At 32.4% G+C, this 19,052-nt stretch overlaps 1 protein-coding gene across 1 annotated transcript in view; it reads right to left on the reverse strand.

The window, feature by feature from the left end:
- The window catches only part of LOC126743784 (symplekin), a 32,652-nt gene that overhangs the window by 13,132 nt on the left and 468 nt on the right, over positions 1–19,052 (reverse strand). The window contains exons 3-11 of the mRNA XM_050451004.1: positions 18,789–19,021; positions 18,583–18,739; positions 18,238–18,524; positions 13,574–14,067; positions 8,884–9,177; positions 8,632–8,824; positions 2,112–2,317; positions 1,902–2,048; positions 1,578–1,853 (exon numbers count right to left, since the gene is read on the reverse strand). Of these exons, the coding sequence (XP_050306961.1) occupies positions 1,578–1,853; positions 1,902–2,048; positions 2,112–2,317; positions 8,632–8,824; positions 8,884–9,177; positions 13,574–14,067; positions 18,238–18,524; positions 18,583–18,739; positions 18,789–19,021 (2,287 nt within the window). The remainder of the gene's footprint in view (positions 1–1,577; positions 1,854–1,901; positions 2,049–2,111; positions 2,318–8,631; positions 8,825–8,883; positions 9,178–13,573; positions 14,068–18,237; positions 18,525–18,582; positions 18,740–18,788; positions 19,022–19,052) is intronic.

A 19,052-nucleotide genomic window follows, 5' to 3' on the forward strand; every position in this document is an offset into this window, starting at 1 on the left:
GATCGGCTTGATTTTTAATTTTAAAGGTCCGTTGGAGTGAGCTTTCGTTGAAAAAATTAAGAAAATCCGAGCATTTAAAGCTTTTTTATAGAAATTTTTAAGTCAGGTCCAAAACGAAAAATAGTTTCAGATAACATAAGTCATAACATTACTTCTAGTGCTCGGATCGGCTTGATTCTTATTTTAAAGAATTCTTAGGAGTGTTTTGCAACGTTCGTTAAAGAAATGCAGTAAATCCATACATCAGAAGCTTTTTTTTTATTAGAAATTATTGAAAATCAGGTTTAAAAGGGAAAACATTTTCAGGTAACTTGAGTCGTAATTCAAGTATAACGAAAATAACTCAAGTATAGAACAAAATAATAAGAAACTTTTAGAGGTCAAAACTGTTTCTAGCCTAGGAAGTATTGGAACCACAAAAATGGTTTATATATGAAATTACTCCTGAGAAAACACTTTTTGTAAGTTTCAAAAAAATTGATTCAGTTATGCCAATGTTTGTCAACAAAAGACTTTTTTGCACAGAAATCATTTACAAAGTGACCTGTATGATATTCTTAAGGAATTGCAAAAATATCTGGGGGGTTATATGGAAAAATGCCCAAAAACATTAAAATTTATAATTTTTTTTTCCAAAACCTGCGCAGGCAAAACTGGTTCTAGACCAGGAAGTATTGGACCCTCAAAAACGGTTCATATTGAAATTATTCGCACGCTTTCTTTCAGTATCTTTTTTTGTTTGTCTTGTCAAAGCCCTACTAAAAAAGTTTCCAAGTAATCCTTAAGACGAGACAAAAAAATTAAGTAAAAAAAAATACCTTGAAACCAAATTTGCTCTAGTTAAACCAATTGCTAACCTAGAATCGAGTTCTTTACAAAGAATTTATCTAGAAGGTGCCCTCTCTGCAAAAAAATCACCTCTAAGAAATCTACACATCATTGATAATACTTTCAGAGCTATACGGAAAAATAGTAAAATTTTCCAATTTATTCCAAAAATTTCAACTTAAGATTCTAGACCAGAAAGTATTTTAGTGCTCAGATAGGCTTGAGTTTTAATTTCAAACTTTCTTCGGAATGTTCTTTGAAACTTCATTGAAAATTTGAAGCTAGTCTATCCATTAGAACTTTCTTTAAATGAAACCCAAACACGATTTATTTGTCTTAATATTCCTAGCAATCCAAAACTGACAAAATGACCCACGAATTCTTGATCTCAATAGTAGTTTAGTATAATAACAATAGAGTTGTGTATATTATGTATATTTTTCATTGATTTCTTCTTTTTTAATGAAATTTGGCTAAATATTCATTCTTTTCACCAGTAGAGCATAACAGTAGACAAAAATCATACATTGACCCAAATGAAAGAATCTTACAATAAAACGAACTTTAGGAATGGCATAACATATTAGTGGATCACCCTAAAGACCTTTTGCTTACCTAATAAAGTTTTATTGCTCTACACATTTCTAAAACACAATATAGGTAATAGTCAGTTTTTTAGCTAAAAGCTTTAAAGTCAATTTAGGAAAATTCAATAAACTTGCATTATAGGTCTGATTATTTTAACTTACCTCTTGTTTGGACAAACCATTCAACACAGGAATCAAAAATCTAACGTCCGACACTTTGGTGTTATAAAGTGCCTTAACTTTGTCAACGAGTTCTGCACTGGGCGCCCCCTTATCGGTTAAAATATGAATCACCCTTGTGACCAACGTTTCCGAACCCTTTTCACACTCTTCTACCAGTTTAATCAAATCGGGACAGTCCATTCCCATTTGGCGTATAGGGTTTTCTATTAAACGTAAAATGATACGTTTTATTTCTGCACTAGTCTGGATATACACCTGAAAGAAGATTTTTAGAAAGTCATGTTGACTATTAAAGCGTCTTACTTTAGCCAAGTCGTGAATTAAAGACGGATTAACTGGCAATAGCGAGATGTAAGGTAACAAACAGGCTTTGATAAAATCGTCTCCCCAATATTCACTTTTGATACGTCCTTGGTTTTCTCCACATAAGCTCTCTGGTGGTTTCGAAAGCTAAAATTATTTTTAAAATCACTCTCTTAAGTTTCTTCTATACATATTGGGATTAAATTATACTTTAAGGAACTCTAAATTCATCTTAGCGAACTCCTCGATAATCAATCGGAGCTCGTACTGTTTGTGTAAGTCCAAAACGTGTCCGATGGCGGCTTCTTTTACCACATTCGATTCGTAAGTGGTATAATTCAAAAGGGCGTTGAGGAATGTCAGTTGCTTCGGGGGTTTTCTTAGTGTCAGGTCTCTTAGGAGGCCTAAAGCCCAACCTGGAATCAATAATTTATTTATTTATTTATTTTCTTAAGGATACAAACAGGTAAACCCACTACAGTATCCACTTATAAATATAGAAACAATATAAACTTGCAGACACTAAAGTTAAATACCCTTAACAATTGCGAAACCGGAAAAGGACTATTAAATTTTAAATACTAATTTTTAAATACTAATTCTTACACAAAAAACACAAAGTCTGGGATACGAATTATAGTAGCTCTCTCTTCAATATACCTCTCAGGTTTTCTTGGGTTTCAAAAAAGAGATCTATGTTATTATAAAAATTTGATAATCTCATCATTCTGCACAGTGGAGATGACTGACAACTGTTAGTATTTCTGAAAGGTAAATTAAAAAGATCACTAAGTCTTAATTGCCGTGATGGAATATTAAATCTCAACCCCTGCATCAAACATGGACAATCCACTCTATTATTCAACAGTTTATGCAAAAATAAAAGGTCTGAAATTTTTCTTCTGTTGTCAAGAGTAAGTATACCAAAATGTTTTCTTATATCACCTAAGTCATTAGTAACAATATTTAAATTATCCCTATAATAAAGACACTTTAAAAATTTGTTCTGCACAGATTCCAATCTATTTTTATAAATTGAGTAAATCGGATTCCAAACAACACACCCAAAATTAAGCTTGCTATAAACAAATGCATAATACAAAAAAATATAGGATCTAGAGGATTTCAAAATTTTAGCCTGCCTATTAATAAACCCTAACATTTTATACGCACTTAACACTAAGGTATTAATATGTTTATCAAAAAGTAACTTCTCGTCAAAAATGATTCCCAAATCCTTCACCTCTTGGGTCCTTTTAAGATCAACATTATTTATATTATAATTAACTTGAATTTTTAATTTATTTTTAGTAAATGAAATAAACTGACATTTTCCAATATTTAAAAAAAGGCAATTGATCCGACAGTATTCAACAAGGCTTTCTATATCCTCCTGCAGGAGCTGGCAGTCTTCATGTGATTTTATAGGTCTAAAGAATTTAAGATCATCTGCATAAAGCAAAAACTCCGAGTGTTTAAAACATTTAAATATATCATTTATAAATATTATGAAAAAAAGGGGGCCCAAATGAGATCCTTGTGGCACCCCCGACGTTACATTAACTATTATAATAATGGAATATAATAATAATGGAAAAGTTTTGCAAATAATCCTTCGAGTTATAAATGTTTTTTTACAGATTGGCTGATTAATTAGTTTTGTGCCAGTGAAGCTCTAAAAATGCAATTTGCCCTTGCTAATTTTTTAAAATTAGTTTTTTCGGCGTAAATTGGTTTAATTGCCTTTTTTTTTTAATTATTCTAATTTTCTAGGCCTTGCTTGTTTTAGTATAAGTCGCATCGAAAATGGACTTATTTTATGGAGAATTTACTTTCTTGTATCCTGTTTCTTTATAGAGGAATACCTGGGAATAGATTTAGCGATGGAAATTAGATTCTGGGTTGACTATTTAAATCGTTTCTAATTTGATGAAATAATAATAATTTTCTTGAAAGAGTTTAATCAAAGAAAGAGTATTTTTTAATTAATAGTTTCATATAATCATTTTTTTTGTACCTCAAAATATTGCTGAGTTAGAGGCAATTTCGTCGACCGAGGCCCAAAATTCTTTATTATTTTGGTTTTATTGTTTGCAAAAATAATAAAAAAAAATTTTCATGTATTTGGAGCCAAAGTAATAAAAAGGAAAACAAAGAAATTACTGGTACACAAAAAATATTTCTTTCAGTCAATATAAAAAAAATAGATAAAGATAGAGAAGAAGAAATAAAATTCGATTAATTGGGATTAAGGAGACCAGCAATGTAGATACGATGAAGAAAGTCAGAGTCTTGCTTGACAGATTAAAGGTGAAAATAAATGACATTGATAATTAAGTTTTAACTGTATACAGAACTCTTGTATCCGTAAACTATCCGTAGTGTGCACGTCTTAAATTTGCCGTCTTTAAGAATGTATTTAATTTTAGAAATGATGCCCTGGGGCGAAACACGTGTAACCAATTAAACATTAATTGTAATATAAGTGCGAAACTTTGACCAAACTTATACTTTTCTGTTCTAGTAAAGGAATATGAAGTACTAAGTGTAAAAGAAGAAGTATGGGAAGTGAGAAGAAGAACAACTTAATTTAAGATTATTGGAACACAAAAATCACAATTATTATTATTTCCAAAACTTCTGGAAGTAATGGAATCAATATAAAAGAAGAAAAAGAAGGAAAAGTTGACAAAAGAGAGGAGGAAAAAAAAAATAAATCAATTTAAGACCGACAGAATTAAAACTTTACAAAGAAGTAAATATGAATGAAGAAGAAATATATTGATTTTTTAATTTAGTTTTGGATTATTATTTTTCCTATAGTATAGATAGACACATAACAAAGGGTTTATGTGGATATAGATATTTTAAATGCCCTTTGGCTAGTCATTTTTTAAAATCTGATGATTTTAAATGTGTTTTTCTTCTTCTGGTTTTTGTAATATATCTCAAATTTCTTTTAATTATTTTATATAAATAGACCAGGCTTACCATATATGAGATTTCATAGCGGAAATCAAATTTCCTAAAAAATTAGTATGTTATAGTCCCAAATCTGAAAATCTCTTAATTTTAAGGATTCTAAGGGTCAAAAGTTGCCTTGGGAGTTAATTACATTAGATGTTCTTTAATATGCCTCCCCTATTAAAAATAAATTGAAAGTTGGTCCATATTTACTATCTTTTTGTATGAAATTTATACTGTGAAATATCAAAAAAAATGCTCGGACACCATCTTAAAAAGAAAAAAGTCTTGGTTTAAAAATGGTGGATATATACTGAAGGTAGTGATTCTTTTTTAACATATTTAAGTTCAGTGTATTTGAAAAGGTAAAGCAGATAGTGATCACTGCGATCAAAACTAATTTACTGCTATAAAATATTATGTATTTTATGCCTGATTTTAAGTAACTACAATAACAAACAAAAAAATGGAAACATTTTATAAAACATAAAAATACACTTATGGAAACATTTTTAAAGTTTAAACAAAAAAAACTACTATTCATATAATAATTTATAGTTAGCCTTACTGACTCCTTTACATCATCTTTCCATCGAATCTACATGCTTCTCATAACGGCTGAATATTTATTCTTCCTGCAAAACTATCCATAGATCATCTGGGTTTTTGGTGTATCTTTTCCTAATTTGATTTTCAAAGTTTGAAGTTCCACGTTTCTCTACAGTTGTTTCTCTATATTCTGTTGGCAAATCCATACTCTCCCATATGTCAATGTACCCTTATTGATTCTGACTAGTAAACCAATCCTTCTACAACATCGAATTGCCTCCACTGTGTTTTATAGTTGGAATTAAGAACTTTGGGTCGAATCTTTGACCTGCAGAATCACTCTTAAATAAATTGAACTGTCGAAGTATTGAAGCCCACTGTTTTTGTGTACAATATTTGAGATCTCGAGTAAACTTTGACCTTGCTACTCTATACCATTTCGTCATCGCAGGTTTTTTAGCGGCACGTGGACAATCAAGATTCCCATTATAAGGCGACTTCTAACAGTTATATCAGAAAGCTTTGAGTTTGAGCAATTTCGCATATTAAGTTCCTTAATAATATAAACGGCAGTTATTTTATCACTTCTCGGTCTTGCACTTTTAAGTGCAAATTCTACAGTTCGTCGTTGTATAATGATTTTATTAATGGTCAAGACATTCTCAAGTTAAGACTTTTAGAAATGGCAATTTGCTTTACACCTTTTTGGTATAATGCAACTTGCACCTTTAACTTATGTTAATTTTATCAAATAATATGTAAAATGTTTCCATACTTTTGTGAACAACAAAATACCAAAACGTTATTACAATTCGCAAAAACAAATTTAACGTTCTTTATGCTTATTTGCTAAAATTGATGAGGTTTAAGAAATATGCACAAAATACACTTCTGGTTGTAAATAAGGTGATTGTAAGAAGGTAAAATTAAATGTTTCCTTATTTTTATTAGCCACTGTATATTAAATTATAATAGATATCCTAGACATTTCTTAGCACCTGCTTTTATTACTTTTTCGTTTGTCTGACATATTTATATTTTTCTTCTAATAATTATTCTTCGTAATATTTCATCTGAAATTTATAATTTGAATATGTATTTTAAACCCTCCTTTAAGTTTGATTTTATTTCCTGAGTAATAAATAAATATGTAATAAATATACGTTTTTATTTTTTTTTAGATTATTCTAAAATGTTAATTTTTTTCCTGGTTTTCTAAAATGTATGACTTTGAGATATATATTTGTTTACATTATTAAACATTTTAAAGATCTACTAAATTTTTATTAAAATTTTTTGACTTTTTACAAATTTTTAAAATTTTCTGCTTCTTTTTTAAATCCTGTTAATACCTTTTTTTTTGAAAATTTTAACCTAGGCTTCTTTAAGTGTCCACCCCTTCACTTCCCTGAAGATACACACGCACTACCGCTCAAAAGTATTGGCCCACCATGTATTCTTTTTAATATTTCAAATTAGATACAAAAATCTTATCTTTATACCTATATTTAGATTGTATCTTTTTTGTAAATTACATATATGCTTAAACAGCATACCTATCAACTATGGTTCGTTAAAAAACACTGAGTTTTTAAAAGTAGTCTTGCAAATAACAAGCAGTGTAGTGAAAATATGCACTTCTTCTAAAAAACTAATCTGTTTGTTCTAAAAACTTGCTTATTGACGATTGTCACCGTTTCTTTGCTGGTTTTTCAACATTCTTTAAAATGGCTAAAACAAAAAAATTATCGGTAGAAACAAAAGGTATTATCAGTGGACTTCATAAGGCTGGAAAGACTAACCATCAAATTTCGACGGATTTGAGAATTCCAAGGCGGACTGTCGATTATAATGTTAGGAAATTCACCAGAGAAGGAACTATTAGCAACAAACCTCGATCGGGAAGGCCAAAGGCAACAAGTTCAAAGCAGGATTTAAATATTATGATTACAAGCAAACGCAACAGACGCCTTACCGCCCCTGAAATCACAGCAAAAATCAACAAGGAGCGTAAAAAAGCGGTCAGTGTTTCGACAGTAAAACGGCCACTTTATAATGCTAGTCTTAAAGGGCGTTTAGCTGTATCAGAGCCGCTACTGAAGGATGTTAATAAGAAGAACAATTACACAAAGAATGAACCATTGATGACTGGAAGAAAGTTCTCTGGAGTGACACGTCGAAATTCGAGGGTCGCTGAGAACTGTACGGTGGTGGTTCGGTGATGGTGTGGGGTTGTTTCGGAGGATCTGCAGTGGGCGATCTAATTAGAATAGAGGGAATTCTTCGAAAAGAGGGTTAGAAAACAATTTTAAGTGACAATGTAGTTCCTTCTGGTACTCGAATAATTGGGGAAAACTTCATCTTTCAACATGACAATGACCCCAAGCACACGTCGAAATTGTGCAAGCAATATTTAGGTCAATTACAAAGGCAACATCTTCTGAAAGTTATGGTATGGCCCCCCACAATCACCGGACCTTAATCCTATCGAATTACTGTGGGATGAACTGGATAGACAAGTGCGAAAATCATGCCCCACATCAAAAGAAGACTTGTGGAGGATCATCCAAGAAGAGTGGCACAAAATACCTCAGGAAACTTTGGACAAATTAATTAGAAGGCTACCGAAACTCTGTGAAACTGTTATTAAAAATCGAGGCGGACATGTAGATGATTCCAAAATTAGATTTTCCTAAATTTAATTAATTGAAAAATGTATTGTTTATATTCATTTTGTTATAAATAAACCGTTTCATAAGAATAACTGATGGGTTTATTAATTTTAGTTATAACTTTGAAACAGTCATATGTGGGCAAATACTTTTGAGCGGTAGTGTAAGTGGCAACAATTGTTCAATGGAAGAGGAAGAGAGAAGTGGAAATAAGAGAGAAGGCCCTTGGCTCACCACTTGAAGAATTAGATCGATTAAGTAAAAAATAATTTACACCTGCACAATTAAAATTGTTGCAATATTTCACTTTTTTTCTAATGATCCAAATTTTAATACGTTTAAGCCTTTGCCAAATTTTCTGGACACTTTTTAATTTTACGATCATTAAAGATTACTCATCTTTTGCTTCTGATTTTCTTATTTTTAATTTTACTGATTTTAAATGAGTATTTTTCTAATACTTTTCGGTTTTCAACATAAATTCCAATAAACTAAACTTTATAAAAAACCTTCAATTTTATTATTCTCAAAAAAAGGCAACTTACCCGATCTTCGATCGTCCCTACAAATGATCTTGACCTCCTCCAAAGCTTCGTCAGTTATCATGGGAGCCTCCAACAACAACCTGGATAAAATTATAGCGTCGTGCGATGACGACTGAATAAAACTGCACAAAAGAATATTGTAACACTCCTCCGGCCTTATTCCCTTCCTTAACGGAGGAATTCTGGCAAATCCCTTAAAGATCACCACAATTTACTCTCATTTTCTTTCAAGGAAAAAACTCTTAAACTTACTTGCGTTATACTGTATTCCTCAAACAGCCAAGCCAGGGCCGTATCCACGTGGCTTCTTAAGTCGGCCAATAAGTGCGTTAACACAGTTTCCCGCACCGCTGCGTTAAAGTTACTTGCAAAAGTGGTGACGATTTTCTGTTGCAAATTTTTGTTACGGATCTTGTCGCAACTGATGAGGCGTTTCACTGCCGATACGAGTAACTGTTCTTTGGTTTCTCGTGAAAGGGGTCGAGTGATCTCTTGGAGTTTTAGCGATTTGGTTTTGGGGGGTTTTGGTTTATCTTTTTTGGCCGGCTAGAATAAAGTTCAACGTAAATAGATAGAAGTGAAGTAAAGTTGTAAAACATAAAGAGTGAGTTCCCTTAACTGTTGTTTACTTTTGATGACGAATGGTCGAAAGGCATATAATATTTTTAGTTTTGTGATTTTTAAGAATTTGGTTCAGGTTGAAATGTACTCAAGTTATCTGCCAAAACCCAATAACTTTAACTTAACACTATTATAACTATAAATAACATAGCTTTATTAAATAAGTTTTACTACTACACTTTTACCCTCAATGTCTAAAATAATATTTACACCTTTTTTCCTTAATAATCATACATATATGGTCCTTTAAGCATTCTATCCATTTTATTCATTCTACTATGATTGTGTAACAACACTCTTTTACCTGGTTTATAGCTAAAATTTTATATCAAAATTTTTCTTCCACTTACTCATTTCCACTAGTTAATTGTTAAAGTTATATAAGGGTTCTATGTAATTTTTAACATTAATTGGAATTACACAAGGCTTTCCAAAAAAAAGTCCAAATGGCATTTTTCGTACTTGTATTCACGTTGTTACTATAAAAAAAGACCAAAAAAGAACCCAAGCACTCCAATTATTTCGTCTCTAGGAGACTTGAATCCTAAGATATGCTGATAAAGCTCCTAATGTTTTGTGATCATATCCGGTGGAATTTAATTGATTAACTTTTAATAAGTGACTTTTTATAAATTTAATTCCTGGATCGGTGATAATATCCTTTAATAATAATGAATAAATACTACCTTTCAACGAATGTCTTAGATACAGTAAATATTGCCTTGTTATCTGGTAGTGGATAATATTCGACAACCTTAGAAAGATCGCATTGAATTGTCAAACTGCATTTATTATTTTGAATATCTTCTACTAAATCTGTCTCGAAAGCTGACACAGCTGTGATAGTGAATGTCATAGGTTGCTTAACCATATTTGAATGTTTTACCTTTAACACTTATCCAATGTTTAACGAAAGTTGCTACATCTTTCTCCAAGTTCGACAAAAAAAAGGAAATTTTTAGATTGAACTGATAGTGAAAAGCGGAAGAACATTCTTAATTTTAATTGTTTTCTAGATTTTCAATGTTTCTTAAACATTAAAAATGTCAGTTAAACTTATATGAAAACTAGAAGCGAATTTACCAGGTGTATTGTTAAAAGATTTACATTAAAACATTTCTGAGTCTGATGGTGTTCCTAAAATGCCGTAATCCGTTGCTTTAATTCAAAATCTTACTTCTAACGATATTTTGTATATGACAAATTTATTATTTAGTTCCTGGCCATTTTATCTGTTTGATGTCAAAGGCCTTACAGAAGTCTAATAGAGCTCTAGAGATGATATGAATGATTTTATTGAAATTTCAATTAACTCTACTTGAAAATAATAAAAACTTCAAAGGCTATTTTAAATATCTGTAATGTTATGTCTATCCCTAATTTTAAAACCCTACAATCAAACTAAAAAATCTAAATTAATCTACTTCCCAAACTAAGCAGAATGTATTAAAAAGTATGAACGCAATAGACTTTTACATAGTTTAAACATATGGCTGAACCAAAAATGTTAGAACAGTATGAAATAAAGGAGGCGAAAGATGTATTTCTACGAGTGCGAGTTGTAAGATTCCTGATAATTCTTTATAATGGAAAAGGTATTTGTTCCGGTCCAATGGTCATTTTTGGTTTCCATTTAGAATATCTGTTATATCAGAGGGCTCTTCATCGTTATATGATAATAAATTGAGTATTTCAGATTTCTTTTTTTAAGTAAGTCCAAAGACCTTTGGGGTCTTGGGGGTTCTTTTTATTTATTTTCTACCCAAGAAATATATTCTTTATAAGATTTGTCTATATCTATTTTTACTTGACTGCGAACACCTACAAATTTCAAGATATCTAAGTTCTTGCTTTTTTTTATATGTTGAATAATAGGAGTAAGCCACAGTGGATATTTTTTTTTATGGTTTTGACTTATTTATTCTTTGTGATAAGTCTATGTGGAGTAGAATTTTTCAGAGGAACCATTAATATTAATTTCATTTGACAAAAAGTACTTCAGAGTTACTTTGACACCCACAATATCTATTCGTAATATCTGTATACCGGTAGTTTCTAGGTATTTAGATTTCAATAATTTTTAAAATTTTACAGTAAAATTTCACAGGCGTAAAACATTTGTTGCAATAGCTCTTGTTCACATCGTATTTTAGTTCTCTGAGGAAGCCAATCCACTTGGCGAAACGTCGGCCAACATAAGTATATTTGGACTTTTATTTATTGGCTCCTAAACGAATCATTCATTTCAAGTACAGGATTAATGAATCTTGAAAATGAAAGATAGTTTGATGACATATTTATATAAGCAGCATAAATATTTTATAATGTATCATTGTCTATTTAAATTAATACATAAAAAAAAACACTGACAAATAACAACGGAAATTCGCCCTGTATAAATATAAAATACCCGGTCACCACGGAAGGTTGTTAAGTCATAGTAGAATTTTTATTAAAAAGTCTTAATTACCAGCATTACAAAACACGGTATGCCGATGACATAAAATTGCTAACAAAAAATAGAAAACCTTAATTTCTTTCTAAACTACACAAAATTCGGAAAGGTAGTTCTTAAGAAAGTTTATTATATTACCTTAATATCTCCCAAGAAACCTAAAAACTCTCAACTTTTTGAGCATCCTGTATTGATGAAACTCAAATAATTTAAAAATTCGCTTAAAACGAAAACGCTTCTGTAAGAAATTTTCTGCACACCCTGTAGATTCTGAGAAAAGGTATAGGCCCCTAATAAAATGGCCACCCTTTATATTGAAGCAAATAAAAATGTTTTATGGTACAAGTCTTTATAAGAAGGCTGAAGGTTTTTGACTTATCTATAGTCCGTGCCCGCTGTTATTTAATTGATATAATGCCCGTATCTTCTGAAATTCCTATGGAATTTTAATATTTTTTTGTCCAGATATTAACAATCAATAACTAAATTGATCTATAGTGATTATAAACCTCTACAAACTTAAGTTTTTTTGTAAAAATTATTTAAAGTCGAATGTTAAAAAAATGAAGAAGGCTCCCAACGAATTTGAATTAATCTTTTTTCTATAGTATATAATAAATATTTAAACGCATTTGAGGTGGTTGCCAACCTCTACAAATAAAAGTTTTTTGGTAAAAAATTATTGAATTGTTAGGTGTTAAAAAATATAAAGTGCTATAACTCTTAACGGCTATAAGGAAAAGTTTTAACCATATCCTTTGACAGTTATAACCGTTTATAACATCTAACAACTTAGCAATTTTTAAGCTTTCGTTTGTAGAGGTCTGCTACCATCTCAAATCCGTTTAGATATTAATTATATATTATAGAAAAAAGTTTAATTCGATTCCTTTGAAAGTTAACCATTTAATTAATTTTCGCAAAAAAGCCTTAGTTCGTCGAGGTGTATACCCACTATAAACCATTGTTAAAATCTAGACAAAAAATTAATAAAATTCCTTTTTAACTCCAGGAGATACGGGCATTATATTAATTAAATAATAGTGGGCGCGGACTATAAATATGAATTTGATTGCTGGATATTGACCAGACACTACCTTCATTTTTGCAAACATTATTTTTGCGGAACTTTGGGTTCGAATAACCAAAAAATTTGCTATATTATAATAATATTCTTAATTGCATATTTTTATTAATATTTTCCTAAAAAAGAATTTCAAGAAATGAAGAGAAAAAGCTTAGTTTTGGTATCCAATACTCAAATAGATACTTCACAAATATGTCTTCTTTTATTATATTATAAACTAAAAGGATGACACCTAACTCGCCTGTGACAGGAACGATTTGAATTTCCTTTTTCCCCATATATGTGACCAACTTTAGACGTCTTTATAATTTTTCCGCAAAAAGGGAATTTTTAGTTTTAATATTAATTAAAAAAACGCCCTGAAACCACTCAAAATATACTGTAGGAAACTATCAAATGTCAATAACGAGCGCAGTTGCCAAATACCTTTATCGGGAGAATATTTCTGGGCGAAATTTACAGCGTTGCCGTTCTATGTTGTAAATATTAATTATTATTAGTGATTAGTGTAAATATAGTGCAAAATAGTTTTGGTTATTAAACGGATTTCACTCTTTCTTTTGCTTTATAATAAAGAATGCAATTCAGTTTCTGCTAATTATAATAATTTATTATATCACTGTATTTTTTTCTGTTAAAAGTGAGTAATCACTGGCAACATCAGCCAATGTTTATTCTAGTGTATTTAATGTTCTAACATTTTTGAATAAAACTGATACACAAGATTGCAACCAGCTGCATAATTAAACTGGCCTCATACCACAAAAAATTCCACTCACCTTCAATTCCTCCTCCTTCATACTCTCTTCAAGTTCCCGTTTCCTTTTCGTCACCTCAACTCTCTCCTCCACTACGATATCTACGCCGGGACCAACTTTGGCCTCGACGAACTGCTGCGCCATCACGTCGGCCAAATGCTCCAGTCCGATCCTGCCGCTCAACATATATTTCGCGTAATCCTTATTAAAACTGACCGGCATATTCAACGGTAACTTTGGAATACTCGTGAAGATCAAATAAATGGCTTTCTCGATCGTCAGGTTCGCTTTAATGAACCTCTCGTTGGCTTCGTGTGGCGTTTTCGCGGGAGGTAAAGAGGGTTCCTCCTCTTCGATAACGACCGAGGAAGCGGACGGAGCAGGTGCCTCCTCTAATCTTTCCATTCGGGATCGTTTGGAGGCGCGTTCCGAGGATTCCGCCAGGGTGCGCTTTTGGTATCTACGTCGCTCGTCCGATTTCGGCACCATTTTCTTTATTTCGCTCTCGGTACAACCTAAAACCGTTTGAATCGGTCTCACCTTTATATTATCAAGATAGGTCTATCAATGTAGTCATATTTTAGGCACTAAAGAACGGTTAAACAATTACAGACAAGCAATTTGTCAATTAAACTCCAATTACAAACCAGCTTCGATTTTTAAGTTTGCTCATTCGTTTTCCACGTTTCAAAAGTAAAAGTGGGTGGATAAGTTAGGAAAAAAGGGACAGAAATATTGTGACCTTAATAAGAACGAAATGAAACATACTGGGACATATTTTGAATGGAATATTCTCTAATAAATACATTGGGAATCGTTTATTTTCAATTTAAAATGAAACATACTGAATAGACCACGATCTAAAACTTTTTTGGTGCTTAAGTGCATGGAAAAACAGCTCTAGTGTCTAGTATCAATAAGAAAAAACCAAAGAAATATAGTTTTTGGTGCCTTGCGGTAAATTTGTTGAAGGATTAATATTGGTCCAAGCACTCCTTGTTATACTCTCTTATTTTTGGGAAACGACATCCCAGGAATAATTATTTCAAAATCTTCAAGGCATATACTTTCATAGAACTGGAATCATGCTTAACCTATTTGAAAAATAATTTGTATTGTATGTGATCCAGAAATAGGAATAATATTCGGGACTTTGTTGAATAAAAGCCACTTATTGTTACACGTAACAGCCTTTTAAAAATTATACTATTAAATATTCTTACTTATTAATTTATTAAACTATTCTTGTCTGTAAGAAATTCAATTAGAGGTTTAACTAAGAAGCTAAAAAAAGACTTCCTTAGAAGGATCACAAGGAAAAGAAAAGGACATTTATGGATAAGAACACAATGGCATTAAAGAGATATGCGAGATACTCGAATGCGTCCTTCGCTACTAATAAAACAAACTAAAAATGTATTAAATGAACAATATTCTAATTCCTTCTATTCATCTATTGCAGGTAACATTCTTAGTAGTATGCCTACTTCATCAACTTCATTCCTTGATTATGTGCCTGTTTCTATAGACAATCTTCTATTTTCATTTCAGCCAACTTAATACTAGGACAGTTTAAATTCTTAGAAAGCTTATAGTTGTTATGTTGATCAAACTAATAAACCAGTGTATTTCTGCCAGTATTTTCCCATTATTTCCTATATTTAAGGGTAAAGCATCTTAAAATGAACTAACAAATAACTTCAGAATTTCTCTCCTTACTGTCTAGAACTTTTGAGTCAATTTTAGGAGGATCAATTAACCATCTCTTTGGAAAAATACAATATTATTTAATTATAGGCACCTAATTTGGCTATACCACCTGAATGTAAATGGTGTGAGCCTAGTTGACTCATACCTTCAGGGTTGCAGTCAATATGTGAAATTTCCAGATGATTCAGGTAGTAATAGAGGATTTATTTGAGGTAGAAAGAATTAAATGATTTATTTATAATCCAGGAAATTAGGTACATTTGACCGGCTTTTATGAGATAAACAGAGCATCTCTCCCCAACTCAACTGCCTGGAAGGAAGTTCCTAATTCGTCCAGGCAGTTGAGTACACTTAAGCAACTTTCAGGAGGTGTGTCGGAATGACAAGATACAACTCAACTGCCTGAAAGTAGACTTTTGTTGATTCCAGGAAGTTGAGTACATTTGACAAGGTTTTATAGAATAAACAGAGCATCTGTTCCTAACTCAACTGCCTGGAAGGAAGTTCCTAATTCGTCCAGGCAGTTGAGTACACTTAAGCAACTTTCAGGAGGTGTGTTGGAATGACAAGATACAACTCAACTGCCTGAAAGTAGACTTTTGTTGATTCCAGGAAGTTGAGTACATTTGACGAGGTTTTATAGAATAAACAGAGCATCTGTCCCTAACTCAACTGCCTGGAAGGAAGTTCCTAATTCGTCCAGGCAGTTGAGTACACTTAAGCAACTTTCAGGAGGTGTGTCGGAATGACAAGATACAACTCAACTGCCTGGAAGTAGACTTTTGTTGATTCCAGGAAGTTGAGTACATTTGACAAGGTTTTATAGAATAAACAGAGCATCTGTTCCTAACTCAACTGCCTGGAAGGAAGTTCCTAATTCGTCCAGGCAGTTGAGTACACTTAAGCAACTTTCAGGAGGTGTGTCGGAATGACAAGATACAACTCAACTGCCTGAAAGTAGACTTTTGTTGATTCCAGGAAGTTGAGTACATTTGACGAGGTTTTATAGAATAAACAGAGCATCTGTCCCTAACTCAACTGCCTGGAAGGAAGTTCCTAATTCGTCCAGGCAGTTGAGTACACTTAAGCAACTTTCAGGAGGTGTGTCGGAATGACAAGATACAACTCAACTGCCTGGAAGTAGACTTTTGTTGATTCCAGGAAGTTGAGTACATTTGACAAGGTTTTATAGAATAAACAGAGCATCTGTTCCTAACTCAACTGCCTGGAAGGAAGTTCCTAATTCGTCCAGGCAGTTGAGTACACTTAAGCAACTTTCAGGAGGTGTGTCGGAATGACAGGATACAACTCAACTGCCTGGAAGTAGACTTTTGTTGATTCCAGGAAGTTGAGTACATTTGACAAGGTTTTATAGAATAAACAGAGCATCTGTCCCCAACTCAACTGCCTGGAAGGGAGTTCCTAATTCAACCAGGCAGTTGCGTATACTTAAGCAGCTTTGAGAGGGTGTTTGGAATGACAGGATACAACTCAACTGCCTGGAAGTAGACTTTTGTTGATTCCAGGAAGTTGAGTACATTTGACAAGGTTTTATAGAATAAACAGAGCATCTGTCCCCAACTCAACTGCCTGGAAGGAAGCTACTATAATTCGTCCAGGCAGTTGAGTGCACTTAAGCAACTTTCAGGAGGTGTGTCGGAATGACAAGATACAACTCAACTGCCTGGAAGTAGACTTTTGTTGATTCCAGGAAGTTGAGTACGCTTGACAAGGTTTTATAGAATAAACATAGCATCTGTCCCCAACTCAACTGCCGTGAAGGAAGTTCCTAATTCGACCAGGCAGTTGAGTACACTTAAGCAACTTTCAGGAGGTATTTCGGAATGACAGGATACAACTCAACTGCCTGGAAGTAGACTTTTGTTGATTCCAGGAAGTTGAGTACATTTGACAAGGTTTTATAGAATAAACAGAGCATCTGTCCCTAACTCAACTGCCTGGAAGGAAGTTCCTAATTCGTCCAGGCAGTTGAGTACACTTAAGCAACTTTCAGGAGGTGTGTCGGAATGACAGGTTACAACTCAACTGCCTGGAAGTAGACTTTTGTTGATTCCAGGAAGTTGAGTACATTTGACGAGGTTTTATAGAATAAACAGAGCATCTGTCCCCAACTCAACTGCCGTGAAGGAAGCTACTATAATTCGTCCAGGCAGTTGAGTGCACTTAAGCAGCTTTCAGGAGGTTTAAGGAATAAAAGAATGTAACTCAACTGCCTGGAAGAAGTCTCTTATTTAATCCAGTAAGTTAAGCACATTTGAGAAGGTTTTATAGGATAAGATAATTTCCTATATTATGTTATTAAAAATACATAACTGCCTGGCAACTAAACTGAAAACCCAAAATCCTTTCCAAACCTAAAAGTAAAAAATATATATTGTGCTTTGTAAAAACCCAATTGATGAATTTTTCCCTATCGATTTTGTTGGTCAAGGTCAAGAAAATGATAAGCCTTTTTGATAGACAACAATAACATGTTTTACTAGTGTGTCTTGTGTATAGGTTTAAGCATTTTGATCTGTATCTAATTAATTTGTAAGTCTCTATTTTAGGTTAATTTATTTGTGAGATTATGCATATTAGCTTCTACTTTAATTGGTTGCTTATTATGCTTTGTGAATTAATAAATAAATACGATAACTTTCCAGTTCTTCCAGTCAGTTGAGTTTAATCAGCTCTTCAATGGTATACAGCATAACAGGACTAATTAAACTACCTGGAAGTAATTTTTAAAGATGACACATATTTTGTCCATCAAGAGGCATCATCAGATTTTTGAATTGAAACCCAAAAAAAAAATTCTAACTCAATTAAATCATCCATCTAATTAGATCAAACAATCAAGATTTTTCACTATTATACCAATGTCAATGCCAATTGTAATGCTATAGATATTTTAATTACTATATAATTATATTTTTTTTAATGTAATTTTTACTGTGAACGAATGAACTTACCTAATTCCAATAAAAGAGGACTCAACCTGCCCAGATGTTCATAAGCTCCGGGATGCTTAACCAAATTGGACAATTCAGTTTTCAGTTTCTTCTTAACAGAACTGACTTGGGTGGTGGTTAGGGTGGGAGGTAAATTATTATAAAGTTTCTCAAGAGCATCTATAACCCTCCCCATAAACTCGGCTCTGTTTTTAGCAATGTTTGTAAGGACTCCTATGCAAGCCAACAAATTGGCACTACTTATGTGTGGTGAACCGTGAAATTTTACCAACAGTTCAAAGAGATTACTGAAACCATATAATAAAGAATAAAGAACATAAAACAAATTGAAAATTATATTGTTACCTTGCTTCCTCTTCAAGTTTCCTTCTTCTAGCAATCTTTAATGTCAAAGGAACATTATCCAGAGAGAAATCATTAGGTCTTTTGTTCTCAGTCTCATCAGGGTAAGTTTGTAGTAGCACAACACATTCCAAAAACTTTACCGAACTTGTTCTGATACCTAAAAATTCAATTTTACTATACCTGCTTAGGAATTGTCTTGTTCTTACCATCATTATCACTATCAATCATATTAGCAATTTCTAGCTTAATGGTGTGCAGTTGCTTCCATCCCTCTTCCATTTCCTCTGTGATTGTTTGAGCTTTACAAATCCATGCTAAAGTTCTGCGGTATATGGTGATCGCTGCTTGGATTACTCTTTTTTGTACTTGGACCGATTCATCACAAAGTAACATGTGGAGGCTTACCATTACTTTGGGGATTAGGTTCTCACGCACCTTACTAAAGCCAAAATATAAACCCAATTCTAAAT

The sequence above is a fragment of the Anthonomus grandis genome, chromosome 13 (assembly GCF_022605725.1).
Source record: "Anthonomus grandis grandis chromosome 13, icAntGran1.3, whole genome shotgun sequence".
NCBI lineage: Eukaryota > Metazoa > Arthropoda > Insecta > Coleoptera > Curculionidae > Anthonomus > Anthonomus grandis.